This window comes from Oncorhynchus mykiss, chromosome 15 (assembly GCF_057628025.1).
Source record: "Oncorhynchus mykiss isolate SJ-2025 chromosome 15, ASM5762802v1, whole genome shotgun sequence".
NCBI classification, from domain to species: domain Eukaryota; kingdom Metazoa; phylum Chordata; class Actinopteri; order Salmoniformes; family Salmonidae; genus Oncorhynchus; species Oncorhynchus mykiss.
In genome coordinates, this window is record NC_143036.1 from 56,393,883 (window position 1) to 56,408,398 (window position 14,516).

General features: G+C 46.9%; 1 protein-coding gene and 1 long non-coding RNA gene across 2 annotated transcripts in view; both read left to right on the forward strand.

Moving 5' to 3' along the window:
• LOC110490290 (protein bicaudal D homolog 1) overlaps positions 1 to 13,302 on the forward strand; it is a 32,826-nt gene extending 19,524 nt beyond the window's left edge. The window contains exons 2-8 of the mRNA XM_036944595.2: positions 3,363 to 3,575; positions 4,259 to 4,411; positions 4,659 to 5,135; positions 6,967 to 7,980; positions 8,236 to 8,430; positions 8,757 to 8,908; positions 9,479 to 13,302. Coding sequence (XP_036800490.2) covers positions 3,363 to 3,575; positions 4,259 to 4,411; positions 4,659 to 5,135; positions 6,967 to 7,980; positions 8,236 to 8,430; positions 8,757 to 8,908; positions 9,479 to 10,418 — 3,144 coding nt within the window. The 3' untranslated portion in view covers positions 10,419 to 13,302. The remainder of the gene's footprint in view (positions 1 to 3,362; positions 3,576 to 4,258; positions 4,412 to 4,658; positions 5,136 to 6,966; positions 7,981 to 8,235; positions 8,431 to 8,756; positions 8,909 to 9,478) is intronic.
• Positions 13,303 to 13,458: 156 nt separating this feature from the next.
• Positions 13,459 to 14,271, forward strand: LOC149978112 (uncharacterized). The gene is made up of 3 exons (XR_016486772.1): positions 13,459 to 13,594; positions 13,712 to 13,787; positions 14,232 to 14,271. It is a non-coding gene; the product is annotated as an uncharacterized LOC149978112 (long non-coding RNA).
• Positions 14,272 to 14,516: the final 245 nt, after the last annotated feature.

Consider the following 14,516-nt stretch of genomic DNA (forward strand, 5'->3'; position numbering starts at 1 on the left):
TAACCACACTAGGATAATGTCTGTCCTAGCCAGAACAGAGACATAACCACACTAGGATAATGTCTGTCCTAGCCAGGCAGAGACATAACCACACTAGGATAATGTCTGTCCTAGCCAGGCAGAGACATAACCACACTAGGATAATGTCTGTCCTAGCCAGGCAGAGAGTGCATCGAGAGAGGCTACATATTGGGATTTGCAGCAAATAAAAAGGCTTGGTGGCACTGTGGCCTGTTCTGCTCTGTAACGCCTCATCTGTCTCTAGTCAAGCGGGGAGAATGTTCTACTCTGTCAGAGGAAATTGGATGACCAGCATTAGGGAATGCATCCCAAATGGCACCCTATTTCCTACATGGAGCCCATATGGCTCTGGTCAAAAGTAGTGCACTATATAGGGAATAGGGTGCCATACTCAGCTTCTCTTCTCCACTTAAAGTGAGTGGCTGCGATAAGAGTTGATGCCATTGTAATGAAATTGTAGGGGGACATTGTTTCATTTAGGATGACATTTACTCAACCCATAGAGGTGTAAAAAAACAATGATTTAATGTGGCTTTTACCTTGATGTATGCAGTCATCGTGTAAGTTATTCCTCATACATTTATATAGGTATAGTTGCTTGCCATGGGTAATATACAGTTGAAGTCGGAAGTTTACATACACCTTAGCCAAATACATTTAAACTCAGTTTTTCACTATTCCTGACATTTAATCCAAGTAAAAATTCCCTGTCTTAGGTCAGTTAGGATGACCACTTTATTTTAAGAATGTGAAATGTCAGAATAGTAGTAGAGAGAATTATTTCTTTCAGTTTTTATTTCTTTCATCACATTCCTAGTGGGTCAGAAGTTTACATACATTCGATTCCAACAATAAGTTGGGTGAATTTTGGCCCATTCCTCCTGACAGAGCTGGTGTAACTGAGTCAGGTTTGTAGGCCTCCTTGCTCGCACATGTTCTATAGGATTGAGGTCAGGGCTTTGTGATGGCCACTCCAATACCTTGACCTTAAGCCTTTTTGCCACAACTTTGGAAGTATGCTTGGGGTTATTGTCCATTTGGAAGACCCACTTACGACCAAGCTTTAACTTCCTGACTGATGTCTTGAGATGTTGCTTCAATATATCCACATCATTTCCATCCTCATGATGCCATCTATTTTATGAAGTGCACCAGTCCCTCCTGCAGCAAAGCACCCCTATGATACTGCCACCCCTGTGCTTCACGGTTGGGATGGTGTTCTTCGGCTTGCAAGCCTCCCCCTTTTTCCTCCAAACATAATATAGATAGATATACAGTGGGGCAAAAAAAGTACTTAGTCAGCCACCAATGGTGCAAGTTCTCCCACTTAAAAAGATGAGAGATGCCTGTAATTTTCATCATAGGTACACTTCAACTATGACAGACAAAATGAGGATGAGGAAAAAATCCAGAAAATCACATTGTAGGATTTTTAATGAATTTATTTGCAAATTATGGTGGAAAATATGTATTTGGTCAATAACAAAAGTTTATCTCAATACTTTGTTATATACCCTTTGTTGGCAATGACAGAGGTCAAACGTTTTCTGTAAGTCTTTCCAAGGTTTTCACACACTGTTGCTGGTATTTTGGCCCATTCCTCCATGCAGATCTCCTCTAGAGCAGTGATGTTTTGGGGCTGTTGCTGGGCAACACGGACTTTCAACTCCCTCCAAAGATTTTCTATGGGGTTGAGATCTGGAGACTGGCTAGGCCACTCCAGGACCTTGAAATGCTTCTTACGAAGCCACTCGTTCGTTGCCCGGGCGGTGCGTTTGGGATCATTGTCATGCTGAAAGACCCAGCCACGTTTCATCTTCAATGCCCTTGCTGATGGAAGGAGGTTTTCACTCAAAATCTCACAATACATGGCCCCATTCATTCTTTCCTTTACATGGATCAGTCGTCGTGGTCCTTTTGCAGAAAAACAGCCCCAAAGCATGATGTTTCCACCCCTATGCTTCACAGTAGGTATGGTGTTCTTTGGATGCAACTCAGCATTCTTTGAGTTGAGTTTTTACCAAAAAGTAATATTTTGGTTTCATCTGACCATATGACATTCTCCCAATCTTCTTCTGGATCATCAAAATGCTCTCTAGCAAACTTCAGACAGGCCTGGACATGTACTGGCTTAAGCAGGGGGACACGTCTGGCACTGCAGGATTTGAGTCCCTGGCGGCGTAGTGTGTTACTGATGGTAGGCTTTGTTACTTTCTGCAGGTCATTCACTAGGTCCCCCCTGTATGTAAACTTCCGACTTCAACTCTAGGTGCTGTATTTCTTTTTACGGTGTACTGTACATGCGTTTGGAAATCCAGCTTAAATTGTATGTGCTTTCTTGACTAAAGGACGCCTTTCATTAAAGCTAGCATATAGTGACATCTGACATAGTGTATGATTATGTGTGTGTGTGTGTGTGTGTTGGCAGATGAAGGGCAGTGTATCATCATCAAACCACACATGACCTTTAAACCTTCAAACGCTGGAGAAAAGGTCTCGTCCCTTTTCAGTTGCAAACAGCTTCAAAACAGAACCTATAACGGTCATAAACTACACAACATCCAAACGTTCCTCAGTGTCTCCAATAGTTCTGATGTTTAAGTATGCTGAATCTGTCAGTTGACACAAATACATCTCTGTGCAAAATCATTACTCTCTCTGTTACAGTGTGGACACGTGAGTCTGAATTGCACCACTGAAGCTGAACTAATAGGAGAGTGATGAATAGCCTGTGGTAGTCCACTGTGGAGTCCCTGCATGACTGTTTCAGTAGACTGTACTTATTCGGTGGCCCTGTAGGGAACATTAAGTTTGTCTTTCCTCTCGTCCGACTTTACGTTAAGTGCACTTAATCGTATGTATTTACGTGATCATTACATTTAGGTTACGTTTAGGTTCAGCACCACATCATTTAAAGTGCTTCCACACCGAAAAGTGAGCAACGTGCTGTGTTCGGTGTTCTGTTTCTAGAAGGAGAACAGGATTCTTTGCCTCTCTCCATTTCTCCATGGTGTGTGTGTGTGTGTGTGTGTTAGAGCTGCACAATGAATCCCCCCCAAAAAAATGCAGTTAGATGTTTTTGCCCATATCATCCAGCCCTACTGTGTGTGTGCCTCAACTGGTTTCAGTCCGGGGGTTTTTCAGGGGTTTTGTTATGCTGTCTGCAATGTACACCAGACTAAGTGGTGGAAGAGTTTCAGATGGTGGTGGCTCTTTACCTATCAATATATGTTATCGGAGTCAGAAAATAGCATTTACATAACCAGGACGTCCTATGATGTGATCCTATGCTACTGAAACGTCATAACTTCTCTCTCGCCCCTCCTCTGCCCCCTCTCCAGGCATTTGGCCAGACCTTCTCCACCCAGCGCAAGGTGGCTGCGGACGGGGAGACCAACGAAGAGACCCTCCTACAGGAGTCAGCCACTAAGGAGGCGTATTACATGAGTCGCCTGCTGGGGATCCAGTCAGAGCTCAAACAGAGCCGGGCCGTCACAGTCAACACACAGGCCGACAACGAACACCTCAGTACTCTGCTGCAGGAGCTCAGAGAGGTGAGGCACCAGGGGTTAGAGGTCAGGGGGGAGGGGTTTAGTGGAGACTGTTACAATGATGCTTGTACGAATTCGAACCCAGTCGCAGAGAAACACAGCAAGCAGAGGTAAGGGTAAATCCAGATCTTTACTTAAAGTCTTGACAGAAACAAGGCAACAGCACAATAGTGCACTAAACAAAACACAAGACCTAAGCAAGGATCCAGACCAACAGAGGAACCAAAGTAGCCAGGCAACCAGGTGAACAGAGGGGGAAATCAAACACAGGTGAAACCAATAAGAAACAATCAGGGTAACCTGGAAACTAGAAACAAGGTAAGGGTGCCCTCCAGTGGTAACCTAAGGAAATACACTCAAAATAAAACAAACTGTGACAGACTCAGAACTGTGGGTACTTACTATATACATGTATGCACAGTTATTATTTGATCTTAAACAGTTTTTAGTGTGTGTGGCTATCAATGCCAATCGGTCAATCAATATAATGTATTTAAGGTGTCCTAGGCTATAAAGTCCTTTTAATGTCAACATTTGTCACAAAATGCTTTACAGTAAATCCTTGTTGTGTTTCATCGTAAACCAGTCCCGTGTTGTTTTGTGAAAATAACCACGTCTTTTGTATTTGACAGTAGCCAGGGTTGTGTGTGATAACTAAACCACTGGTGTTTGTGTCTGTCCTGTAGAGTAATGAGATGTTGGAGCTGCAGCGGAGCCGGATGAGAGAGGAGATCAGGGAATATAAGTTCAGAGAGGCGCGACTCCTACAGGACTACACTGAGCTGGAGGAGGAGAACATCACCCTGCAGAAACTAGTGTCCACTCTCAAACAGAATCAGGCGAGGGAACACACACACAGTACATACACACGCATGCGGTTACACACACACACACACACACACACACACACACTGTATCCCCATCCCTACCACAACATGATGCCTCTCCCTTTCTGCTTACCACTTCTTCCCCTCCCCCTTTCCACTCCCTCCTTCCCACCCCCTTCCTCCCTCCTTCCCTCCCCCTTCCTCCCTCCTTCCCACCACCTTCCTCCCCTCCCCCTTCCTCCCTTCTTCCCTCCCTCAGGTGGAGTACGAGGGGTTAAAGCATGAGATCAAGGTTCTGGAGGAGGAGACCGAGCTGCTGAACAGTCAGTTAGAAGACGCCTTGCGTCTCAAAGACATCTCCGAGGCCCAGCTAGAGGAGGCCCTGGACTCTCTGAAGAGCGAGCGGGAGCAGAAGAAGCACCTCCGCAAGGAGCTGGTCCACCACCTCAGCCTGTGTGACGTCCAATACACGGGCAGCGCCCACCTCACTTTTACCTCAGCGCCACCTAGTGGCACGGCTACGCCTGTCTCCGCCCTGTCGCCCAGCTCAGAGGAGCCGGGCAGGTGTAACGGGCATCTACATGGAGGGTCAGGAACTGGGACGGGGACAGGGTCACTGCCCAGGGCCAATGGAGAGTGTCGGGGAGCAGGGAGGAAAGGAGAGGGGATGGTGTCGGATCTGTTCAGTGAGATGAACCTGACAGAGATACAGAAGCTCAAGCAGCAGCTGCTACAGGTGGGTGGAGAAGTACGGTTCACTTGGTTAGAATGAGTAGAGTGGAGTTTCGGGAGCCTCTGGAGTTTGGTGCTCAGATTTCTCAAGTGTTATAAGCATGTAACAATGACAGGAGGATATCCGAACACTTTGGCAAACATAAACATACTAATTCAAACTCATTAATGTACACATAAACAATATTACAAAGTGAACACATGTACACACTGAAACTGTACAAATTAACACGTCTATATCCCCTCAACAGCCCCATATTGTAGATGTGGGAATAAGTGTTGAATTATTCAGTGAGAGAGACTGCTGACATAACCTCACTGCATACAGCTCTCTATTCCTGCTCTCCCTCTCTCTCTCTCTCTCTATCGCTCTCTAACTCTTCTCAGTCTCTCCATCTCTCTCGGCCTGTCCCTCCCTTTCTCTGCCTCTTTTAAGACTATAAATAATACAGTTTATCCCAGCAGTCAAATAAAGCACCAGTTAGAAGCACCAGTGAGAAGTTGTGGGAACAGCTGTTACTGAACCTCTGGCTGTTACATGGACTCTAATCTAAATGTCCGCCATTTTGTTTTATAGTGGGTGTCTTCTCTTCTGTAGTTTCCTCCAGCCCAGTGGGCCAGTGAGATGAAGATGCAGTAGGATGTGTGTGGGGTTGATATGTGTCCAACCATTCACTGCAGTTCCGCAAGGTGAAACTGCATCTCCCCACACATTCCCTCAGCCTCTATCCGATTGGCTGGACTGGAGGAAAGGCTTATTTATATCCTCACTGACACACTAGACTATCGATTCACCCCCAGTCGTGTGCAAGGTTTACTGTTCCCTCTGAAAGTGTGCAAGGTTTAGGCCCTGCTGAAATAAAACTGCATAGACCAGCATACATTTCAAGCTGGTCCATGCTGGTATTTGCTGGTCTATGCTGATTATTGCTGGTCGGATGCTGGTCAAGCTGGTCAGACAAGAATGGTCTAGCTGGTCACGCTAGTCTGTCCAGCATGGTCTAAGATGGGTATGCCGGTTTACTAGGATAGTCTAGCTGGTTTTGCTGGTGACCAGCCTTCGCTGTGTTTTGGACACATACCAGCTTATGCTGGTGATGTTGGTATGCAAGTGACCAAGCTGGTCCATGCAGGTCTACGATGGTCTAGCTGGTCAAGCTGGCCTGACCATGCCCATCATTATTACACTTCCCAGCATGCTCTATTGCAGTAGATTTTTTTATTGTTTGTTTCAATATCTCTTTTGTTTGTTGGGTTTTTGCATGCACATTGATTGATTGATTAATCTTATGCTACACAAAGATAAATAACATACATTTTTCTAAACTAATACCATCTGTTAGTTGGACTTATTGCACCCATTACTGAAATGGCTGTTCCAGTTCTGAATACATGTTGTGGGTGAAGAAAAGTTACAATTATTGGGTGTCCCCACACTGGCTGGATTCCAATAGGAATTAAGCATCACTTTGAAAGCCAGCATGTTGTGACTTGATGCTGGTTTTGCTGGTGACCAGCTTATGCAGGTCACCGTGTCCAAAACACAGCGACGGTTGGTCACCAGCAAAAACAATACAAAGGCACCAAGAAATCAGAGTGAAGGCTGGTCCCCAGCAAAACCAACACCTATGCACACGCCTGCGGTCTGTGCTGTTTTTTTCAGCAGGGGGCCTGAGGGATGAGGTGGACGGTGCTGAGTGTGCAGGGAAATTATGCAGCTTATTTAAGGTTATGGGGCTGGGGATGATAAAGAAAGCTACTAGTTTAACAATAGGCTGAAAATCGCTGTGTGTGTGTTTGTGTGTGTGTGTGCGTGTGTACGTGCGTGTCCATAGGTGGAGCGAGAGAAAACAGCGCTGTTGATCAGCCTGCAAGAGTGTCAGACGCAGCTGCAGCATACACAGGGTGCCCTGAACGAGCAGCACGAAAGGGCCCAACGCCTCAGCGAGAGAGTCACCGCCCTCAGGCGCCTGCACCAGGAGGCCCAGCTCGCCCAGGAGACACACCTCAACCGAGAGGCCCTGATGGAGCTAGGAGAAGAGGAAGAGGAGGAGAAAGAGAAGGGATTAATACACAGCAGGGGCCAGGCATTCTGCCACCAGACCCCGGGTCTGGAGATCCTCCAGTGTAAATACAGGGTGGCTGTAACCGAGGTGGTCGAGCTAAAGGCTGAGCTGAAGTCTCTGAGAGAGAGGTACAACCAGTGTGTGGAGGGCGGGGTGGAGGAGAGGACGCGCGGAGAGGCCCAGCACAGATCTCTGGAGCAGCAGGTGGGGAGGCTGGAGAGGAGCTGCCGGGAAGGTAGGGAAAAGGTAGGGGGCCTGGAGACGGAGCTGAGAACAGCCAAGAACATGGCCAGCGAGAGCCAGGGGGCGCTCAATGCAGCACAGGATGAACTGGTCACCTTCAGCGAGGAGCTGGCTCAACTTTACCACCACGTCTGCCTCTGTAACAACGAGACGCCCAACCGGGTGATGCTAGACTACTACAGACACGGCAGAGGACTAAGGGGTATCAGTGCCTCGCTCAAGGGTGACGACACCCGCGTTCTACTCACGCCCCGCCTCGCCCGGAGGCTCGCAGCCGTTGCCGCAGCAACCTCGTCGTCCACGGCGGAGTCTCGTAGCCCCTCGGAATCTCCATCCAAAGAGCGGTTGTCAGGAGAGGGAGGCCGGGACGGGGGGAGGGACAGGGACAGTCCTGTACCCCGCACCCCTCCTACGGGATCCCCCAGCATCAGTGCCTCTTCCTCATCTTCATCATCATCATCGCCTGCGGTAGAGCCAGCTGGAGACCTGCGTAGGGAACCCATGAACATCTATAACCTCAACGCCATCATCAGAGAGCAGGTGAATCATTTGAATAAACATGTCAAACTAAGCATTTGCCATACTTAAACACCAATATAATTTCACACGCATATATCATTACATCTTTGTTTTCATTAGCAGTTGAAACCGGAATCAGTTTATCACAGTTTGTGTGCCAGGTGTCACCTTTAGCCTTTCAAATGGTCATCATGAAGCGAACAGACACAGATTTGAGTGTATATGACAACATCAGCTAATGTTCGCTAACAACCTCCTTTGATGAACATGCTGCAGGTGAGGCACCTCCAGAGGGCAGTGGACCGGTCACTCCAGCTGTCCAGACAGAGGGCTGCAGCCAGGGAACTGGCCCCGCTGTTTGACAAGGACAAAGAGGCCTGTATGGAGGAGATACTGAAGCTCAAGTCCCTGCTCAGCACCAAGAGAGAACAGATAGCTACCCTCAGACTGGTGCTCAAAGCGAACAAACAGGTCAGACATGGACAGGGTGTCCACAATATGGATACCTATGGATGGTCATACGCTGTCTAATACTGCCTTGCAAGAATCTACTTTGAGGCTCGTCACGAGAAATCTCCGAAGGCTGTAGATGGTTCTCACACCAAGCTAGCAGGCTACAGTAGCCATGAGGATATATAGAGTATATAGAGGCTGCCGTCACAGTCACACTAATGTCCTCACTTAGAAAACAATTGAACATTCAAACTCCCTTGGGGGTAAAAATGTATTCAGACTTCAATGGGACTTTCTGTTTCAATAAAGGTGAAAGAAATGCCCCTGTTCCCTTGTTCTTGCAGACTGCAGAGAATGCCCTGGCCAACCTGAAGAGTAAGTATGAGAATGAGAAGCACATGGTGACAGACACCATGATGAAGCTGAGGAACGAACTGAAGGCCCTGAAGGAGGATGCTGCCACCTTCTCATCGCTCAGAGCCATGTTCGCTACCAGGTGACTATTTCCCTCCTCGCTCTATCCCTTCATCTGTCTTTCTTCTATTGACTTCTTGTTGTTCTCTACCAGGTGACTATTTCCCTCCTCGCTCTATCCCTTCATCTGTCTTTCTTCTATTGACTTCTTGTTGTTCGCTACCAGGTGACTATTTCCCTCCTCGCTCTATCCCTTCATCTGTCTTTCTTCTATTGACTTCTTGTTGTTCTCTACCAGGTGACTATTTCCCTCCTCGCTCTATCCCTTCATCTCTCTTTCTTCTATTGACTTCTTGTTGTTCACTACCAGGTGACTATTTCCCTCCTCGCTCTATCCCTTCATCTCTCTTTCTTCTATTGACTTATTGTTGTTCACTACCAGGAGAGACCAAGGACCAGGGATAGCTTGTTAAAAGGATAGACTAGTTCTACATCCTACCCTTACTATATCTCCTCCGCTCTCTCCATTCTTCTCTCTCTTCTCTACTTCCTCTTATCATGTTATTTTTTCGGAACCCATCTCCACCTACGCTGTGTAACCAAAACTTTTGTTTTTTGCAAGCACCCAACCCCTCTCCTTGAAACTTCTCAGGTGTGACGAGTATGTGACTCAGCTGGATGAGATGCAGAGGCAGCTGGCTGCGGCAGAGGACGAGAAGAAGACGCTCAACTCCCTCCTGCGGATGGCCATCCAGCAGAAACTTGCCCTGACCCAGCGTCTGGAGGACCTAGCCTTCGACCAGGAGCAGTCGCACTGCACCCGCAGCGGCAAGGTGGCCCGCATGAAGAGAAGCACCCCCAAAGTAAGTCCTGGTCCTCCCTCCAGCCCCACCACCGGCACTGGCGCCCCCTTAAGCCTGACCTCTGCTACTACAGATGCCACAGCCCTAGCTCTGAGCTCCCCTACGACACATCATAGACACCCCTTCAGCCCCTCCTCCACGGCCCCCTCAGGCCCCACAATAACAGGCAGTCCCCCCTCCCTGGAGGCACCCTCCTCCTCCTGGACCCCCCCATCCACCCCCCACAGGCTGGCTCACTCCCAGTGGGCACTGGGTGTCCGGACGTTAGAGGTCGACTCCCACAGTTTTAGTCTCGACTCCCATAGTTTTAGTTTAGAACGTAGCAGTACTGGGCTCTCCAGGCATTACTCCTCAGACTCACGGCCGTCTCCTGGCAGGGGTGCTCAGCCTGGCTCGGCCCCCTCCTCCCCCTACCGTTCTCCCATACTGGGGTCTCGCCGGTTGACATGGAGCTCCCCTCGAACTCGCCCCCTTACCAACCTGACGCGTACCTCAGCCCTTTATACCCCCTCTTCTTACACCCCTACTAGTTCCTATACCCCTTCTAGTTCCTACACCCCTTCCTCCCCTTATACCCCCTCCAGTTCCTATACCCCTTCATCTGCTCATTACTCTCCTTCATCATATATCCCATCCTCTTCATACACCCCCCACACTTCATATAGCCACACCAGCAGCTACAGTCCACTCTACCCTAGGTACTACGGTTCCCATCGGCCCCCTCACTGACAACACTACAAATCCAATGAGTCTCCTCTCTAAACAGAACTACAGATTCCATTGGCCCCTTCCCAGACACTAAACTACAATTCCCATCAACCTCCTCACTGACACTACTACAAATCCCATCCGCCTCTTTAATGAAGCTAAACTACATTTCCCATCAGCCCCTGGGGGAGTGGGTGGGGCTCACAGAGAGGAGGACAGACTGGTTTTCTGTTTCTTGTGCCTAAGCCTCTGGTGTCGATGCAGCATCTGGATGAGGCTCTGTATCGGCGTGAATGTTCAGACTGACTTTCCTCAGGGATTTAACACAACATGGAGCACAAGTGGCCCTGCCTTCCTCTTATTCACAGACTGTTGATCGGTCTAAACTACAGGAGAGACAGAACACTTTTCAGACTATACATCGGTAGTTTTGGTCTTGCCCTTTAAATCAAATCACCATCCACACAAGCAAGTGAATATGAGTGCAGGACCTTACCGCTGTTTGGAAAGACAGATGAGAAGGACATTTAAAGGAATTTGTTCAAATGTTGGACTGAGGTCTCCACAGATCAACCACTTGACAGTGTTATTCTCTCTGTTTTTAATGAAAATCACACAGATACTGTAACCAAATGTCATTCAAAGCAAGTACTGGATAAGACAGGTCAATGATTATGGATTGTTTGCTATTTTTAATTGTTCAGTTATTACTCACAGCTCTGTAACACTGTCCTCACAATGTTATTGCAATCCTCCTCACATCTGCTCTGTAAACCTGGCACATATTTAGAGTCTAGCACCACCCAATGGCAGTTTGTAATATCACTATATATATATTCAGGACTTAGACTGAAGACTTCCGTCAAGGTTCAATATCATATTAAACCTGTAACATAAATGACCTGGAATCAGCACACCATGATGGTTTGAATGATAGCATTATGAGACAGAGCGAGATGGGTGATTCTGGGTTTCATATCAGTAGGCGAGACAGACAGTGAGCTGTGGCTACGTAGCACCCCTAGTGCCTCGGAGGGTAACTCCAGAGAAACACATAGATGGATGAATGTAATTAATAGATAGAAAACTCAGGAAGCTGACACACACACTTTTCAACTGGGGTTCGACACGGACGTATTGTTAACCAGAATTATCATTACACTGTTATAGAAATATAGACAAACATTTGAATGACATTTAGGCTATGGGTTAGTTAGTGTAGAGCTACTGTATGATGCATAGATGGGATTCCACCGTTTCTGCACACATGATAGTGTGTCACCTGTGTATGTGTGTGCCTTAACTACAGCACCTGATCAGTGCAACGACAATGACTGATCAGACATCATTTCTATCAGCTCACCGCTTTTCTTTAGCAACTCTTCTTTTCATGCCAACAACAAGTTTTCACATGTTTTTTTTGGCCCTATCCAATAGGTTAGAATGGACAATAACAAAGCCTTGCCAAATGATCAGCGTAAGTGTCTGTAAACAGTGCTCTTGATGAGGGATACACTGCTACTGGGTGTTGGCCAGTGAGTAGGCTTTGCCAACTTTGGCCCAATCCATGCACAGTTTGGTTTTGACGGGAAGAACTAAGGGGACGTGGCTGACGCGCAAACCAATATTTCATTTTTGAATTGGTTAAAACTAGGTTAAGGTTATGAGTTTGGTTAAGGTTAAGGTAAGGGTCAGTTATAGATTTTGGCTAGTTGGGCTGTCAATGGGATGCTGGTCAGAAAAGTCTCCTTCGTCTCTCCCTGTTTTGACTCCCCTCTCTAGTATTGGCCCAGTCCAGTCTCCCCCTCCCCCACCAGTCCCAAGTTTGGAGCCCAGAGTACCACAACAACTCTGTGTCTATACTCTAACAATCCCAGTCTCCATTGGTTCAAGTGATCTACATGTTGTTATAACAGGCAATATGGAGCAAAAAAAACGCATTTGACAGGACTCCTCTTAGCTACTTTGTTGACAACGTTTGGTGAACATTTACATTTTTTCCATAACAGAAATACTGACTGTTCTTGCACTCATTTGTTGGGCTGATTGATCTGGTTGAATGTTTTTTTTCTTCCAATAGTCATCTAATGGTGACTGTACAGAAACACAATGAACACTGTAGATTTGGCGTGGGAACCACCTCAGTGACCTTCAAGTTTCTATACATGGAGTTAGTATTACTCTGTTTCATTCATTACCCTTCATCACGTTAGCACCATCTACCTGCCTTGGCACAACACTGTATACCTGTTACTTTGAGCAGAACACCTTTGTAGTTGTAGTATAGTGTGTGTTACAATATGGAACATTTCCATCGTAGGGTAAATTAGCTGGATATAGATATTTTCTGCAACAAGGGAATGAAAAGTGAAGGATTGTCAAAGATCAAATAGATGCTAGGGGTCGCTGTCTTAGCTTCTCAAGAAAGGAAACCAGTGTGACCTCCTCTCTGTGAAACCCTCCTCCTTCCGCCCGACTCGCACTCTCCAATACACACACATACACACACCAAACTCATTCCAATTTTCGGTCCCGCTACATCAAAGTTCCATCCGTACATGCAAGAGGCTCTTAATCCTGTCAAATGCGTTGTTCCCCTTTCAGATGTATTTGTTTCCCACCAGATCTATTGGCCTGTGATTTCTCCCTCTATGTGAATACAGTGAATGCCATTTTCCTCCTCTGCTCTGTTTCAGGAGTCTTTCATAATGTGAAACATTGCCAATCCCTGTGCTAACGCCATATCCATTTTCAGGCAGACTGTTAATAGTTACCACTCATTGTCAGCCAGTTAGCTTTTGAGCACTTTCTATGCATGTGTATATAACACAGAGTATTGGAAAGCTGTATCCTGTGTACAGTGCTATGTTCATACTCTTCGTATATACTGTAAATATCATGTATAAATCACCTGTATTTTGTGTGTCGTCGTCTTTTCTGTTTTGAGTGGCCTTGAACATCTCTCTCATGTGTTCTCCTCTCATGGGTTAGGGAGGAATGCTTTACACAGCCTGCTCAGTTATTGCACAAGCACACGGGTTCATCATCGCATACTGTAAGCGTACATTCCGTTGAACAGTAGAATATATCAAATACATGAGTTTTTAGGCGTTTGGGAATATTTAAGAATAGGAACATTCTTGCAGAACTGTTGAATGTGCTTCTTGAAAATGCTGATATTGGGGTGATTTTCTTTGGTAAGTAGTCTGTATTTTTCCCTTCCTGGATATGATCATCTGTGATGTCCCCTGCTCCCCATTCCTGTCACCTCTCTCCAGTACTGTCTCTCCATCTAATCTGTCAGTCTCTCATAGATCGTCAGAAGTCTGCTGCCACAGTGCCGCCAGTCTCCTCACAGCTAAGGTGGGAGAAGGCCTCCCAAGCCAGCAGGTAAACAAATTAGACCAGTACAGGCTAAAACTAGCCTGAATCCCAGTCTGTTTGTGCTATCATGCTAACTCCTCACTCGTTATCATGCCACAAAGAAACAGTGAGTTGGCAAGAGCACAAACAGATCTAGGACCAGGCTAAAACTTTACATGGGACTGAAACGTTGCATGTGTTTACAGTTTAAGTACATTTTCCCATGTCGTTTTGCTTGTACAGTATAGCCAGGGTACAGCATCAGGAATTCAACCCTGTGTGTTTTGTGTGTGTGAGTTTTTTATGCCTTGACCTAACATGACCTACCATTGTAAATCACCACTGATACCTCCTTTTGTCTGTGAGTAATCGAGGTGATGTCTGAGATCTTTGTCAGGTACCGTGTATCTCCTGTTATCTCCTCTCCTCTTCCTCTTGTCTTCTGGTTGTCTCTGGTCATGCTCCTCCCAGATGTAGCATTGTGTCAGTTATCCAGGAGCACCGAGCTCACTGCCCGCTGAGCAGCTACCGCAGCGGCCCCCCACGAGTGCCTCTCCTTTGGCTCGCCCAGCCGCCTTGTCCCCCTGGTCCTCTATAACCCTGGAACTACTACACCCTGACCTCCAACCCCATCACAGCACTCTGCAGGGCAGAGCCAGAGCAGTGCCTCTCGCTGTGGAAGAGAAGGACGACACTCACAAAGACTTATAAGAGACTGTCTGACTGAGGGTTTGTGGGAGAAAAGAGCGACATGCC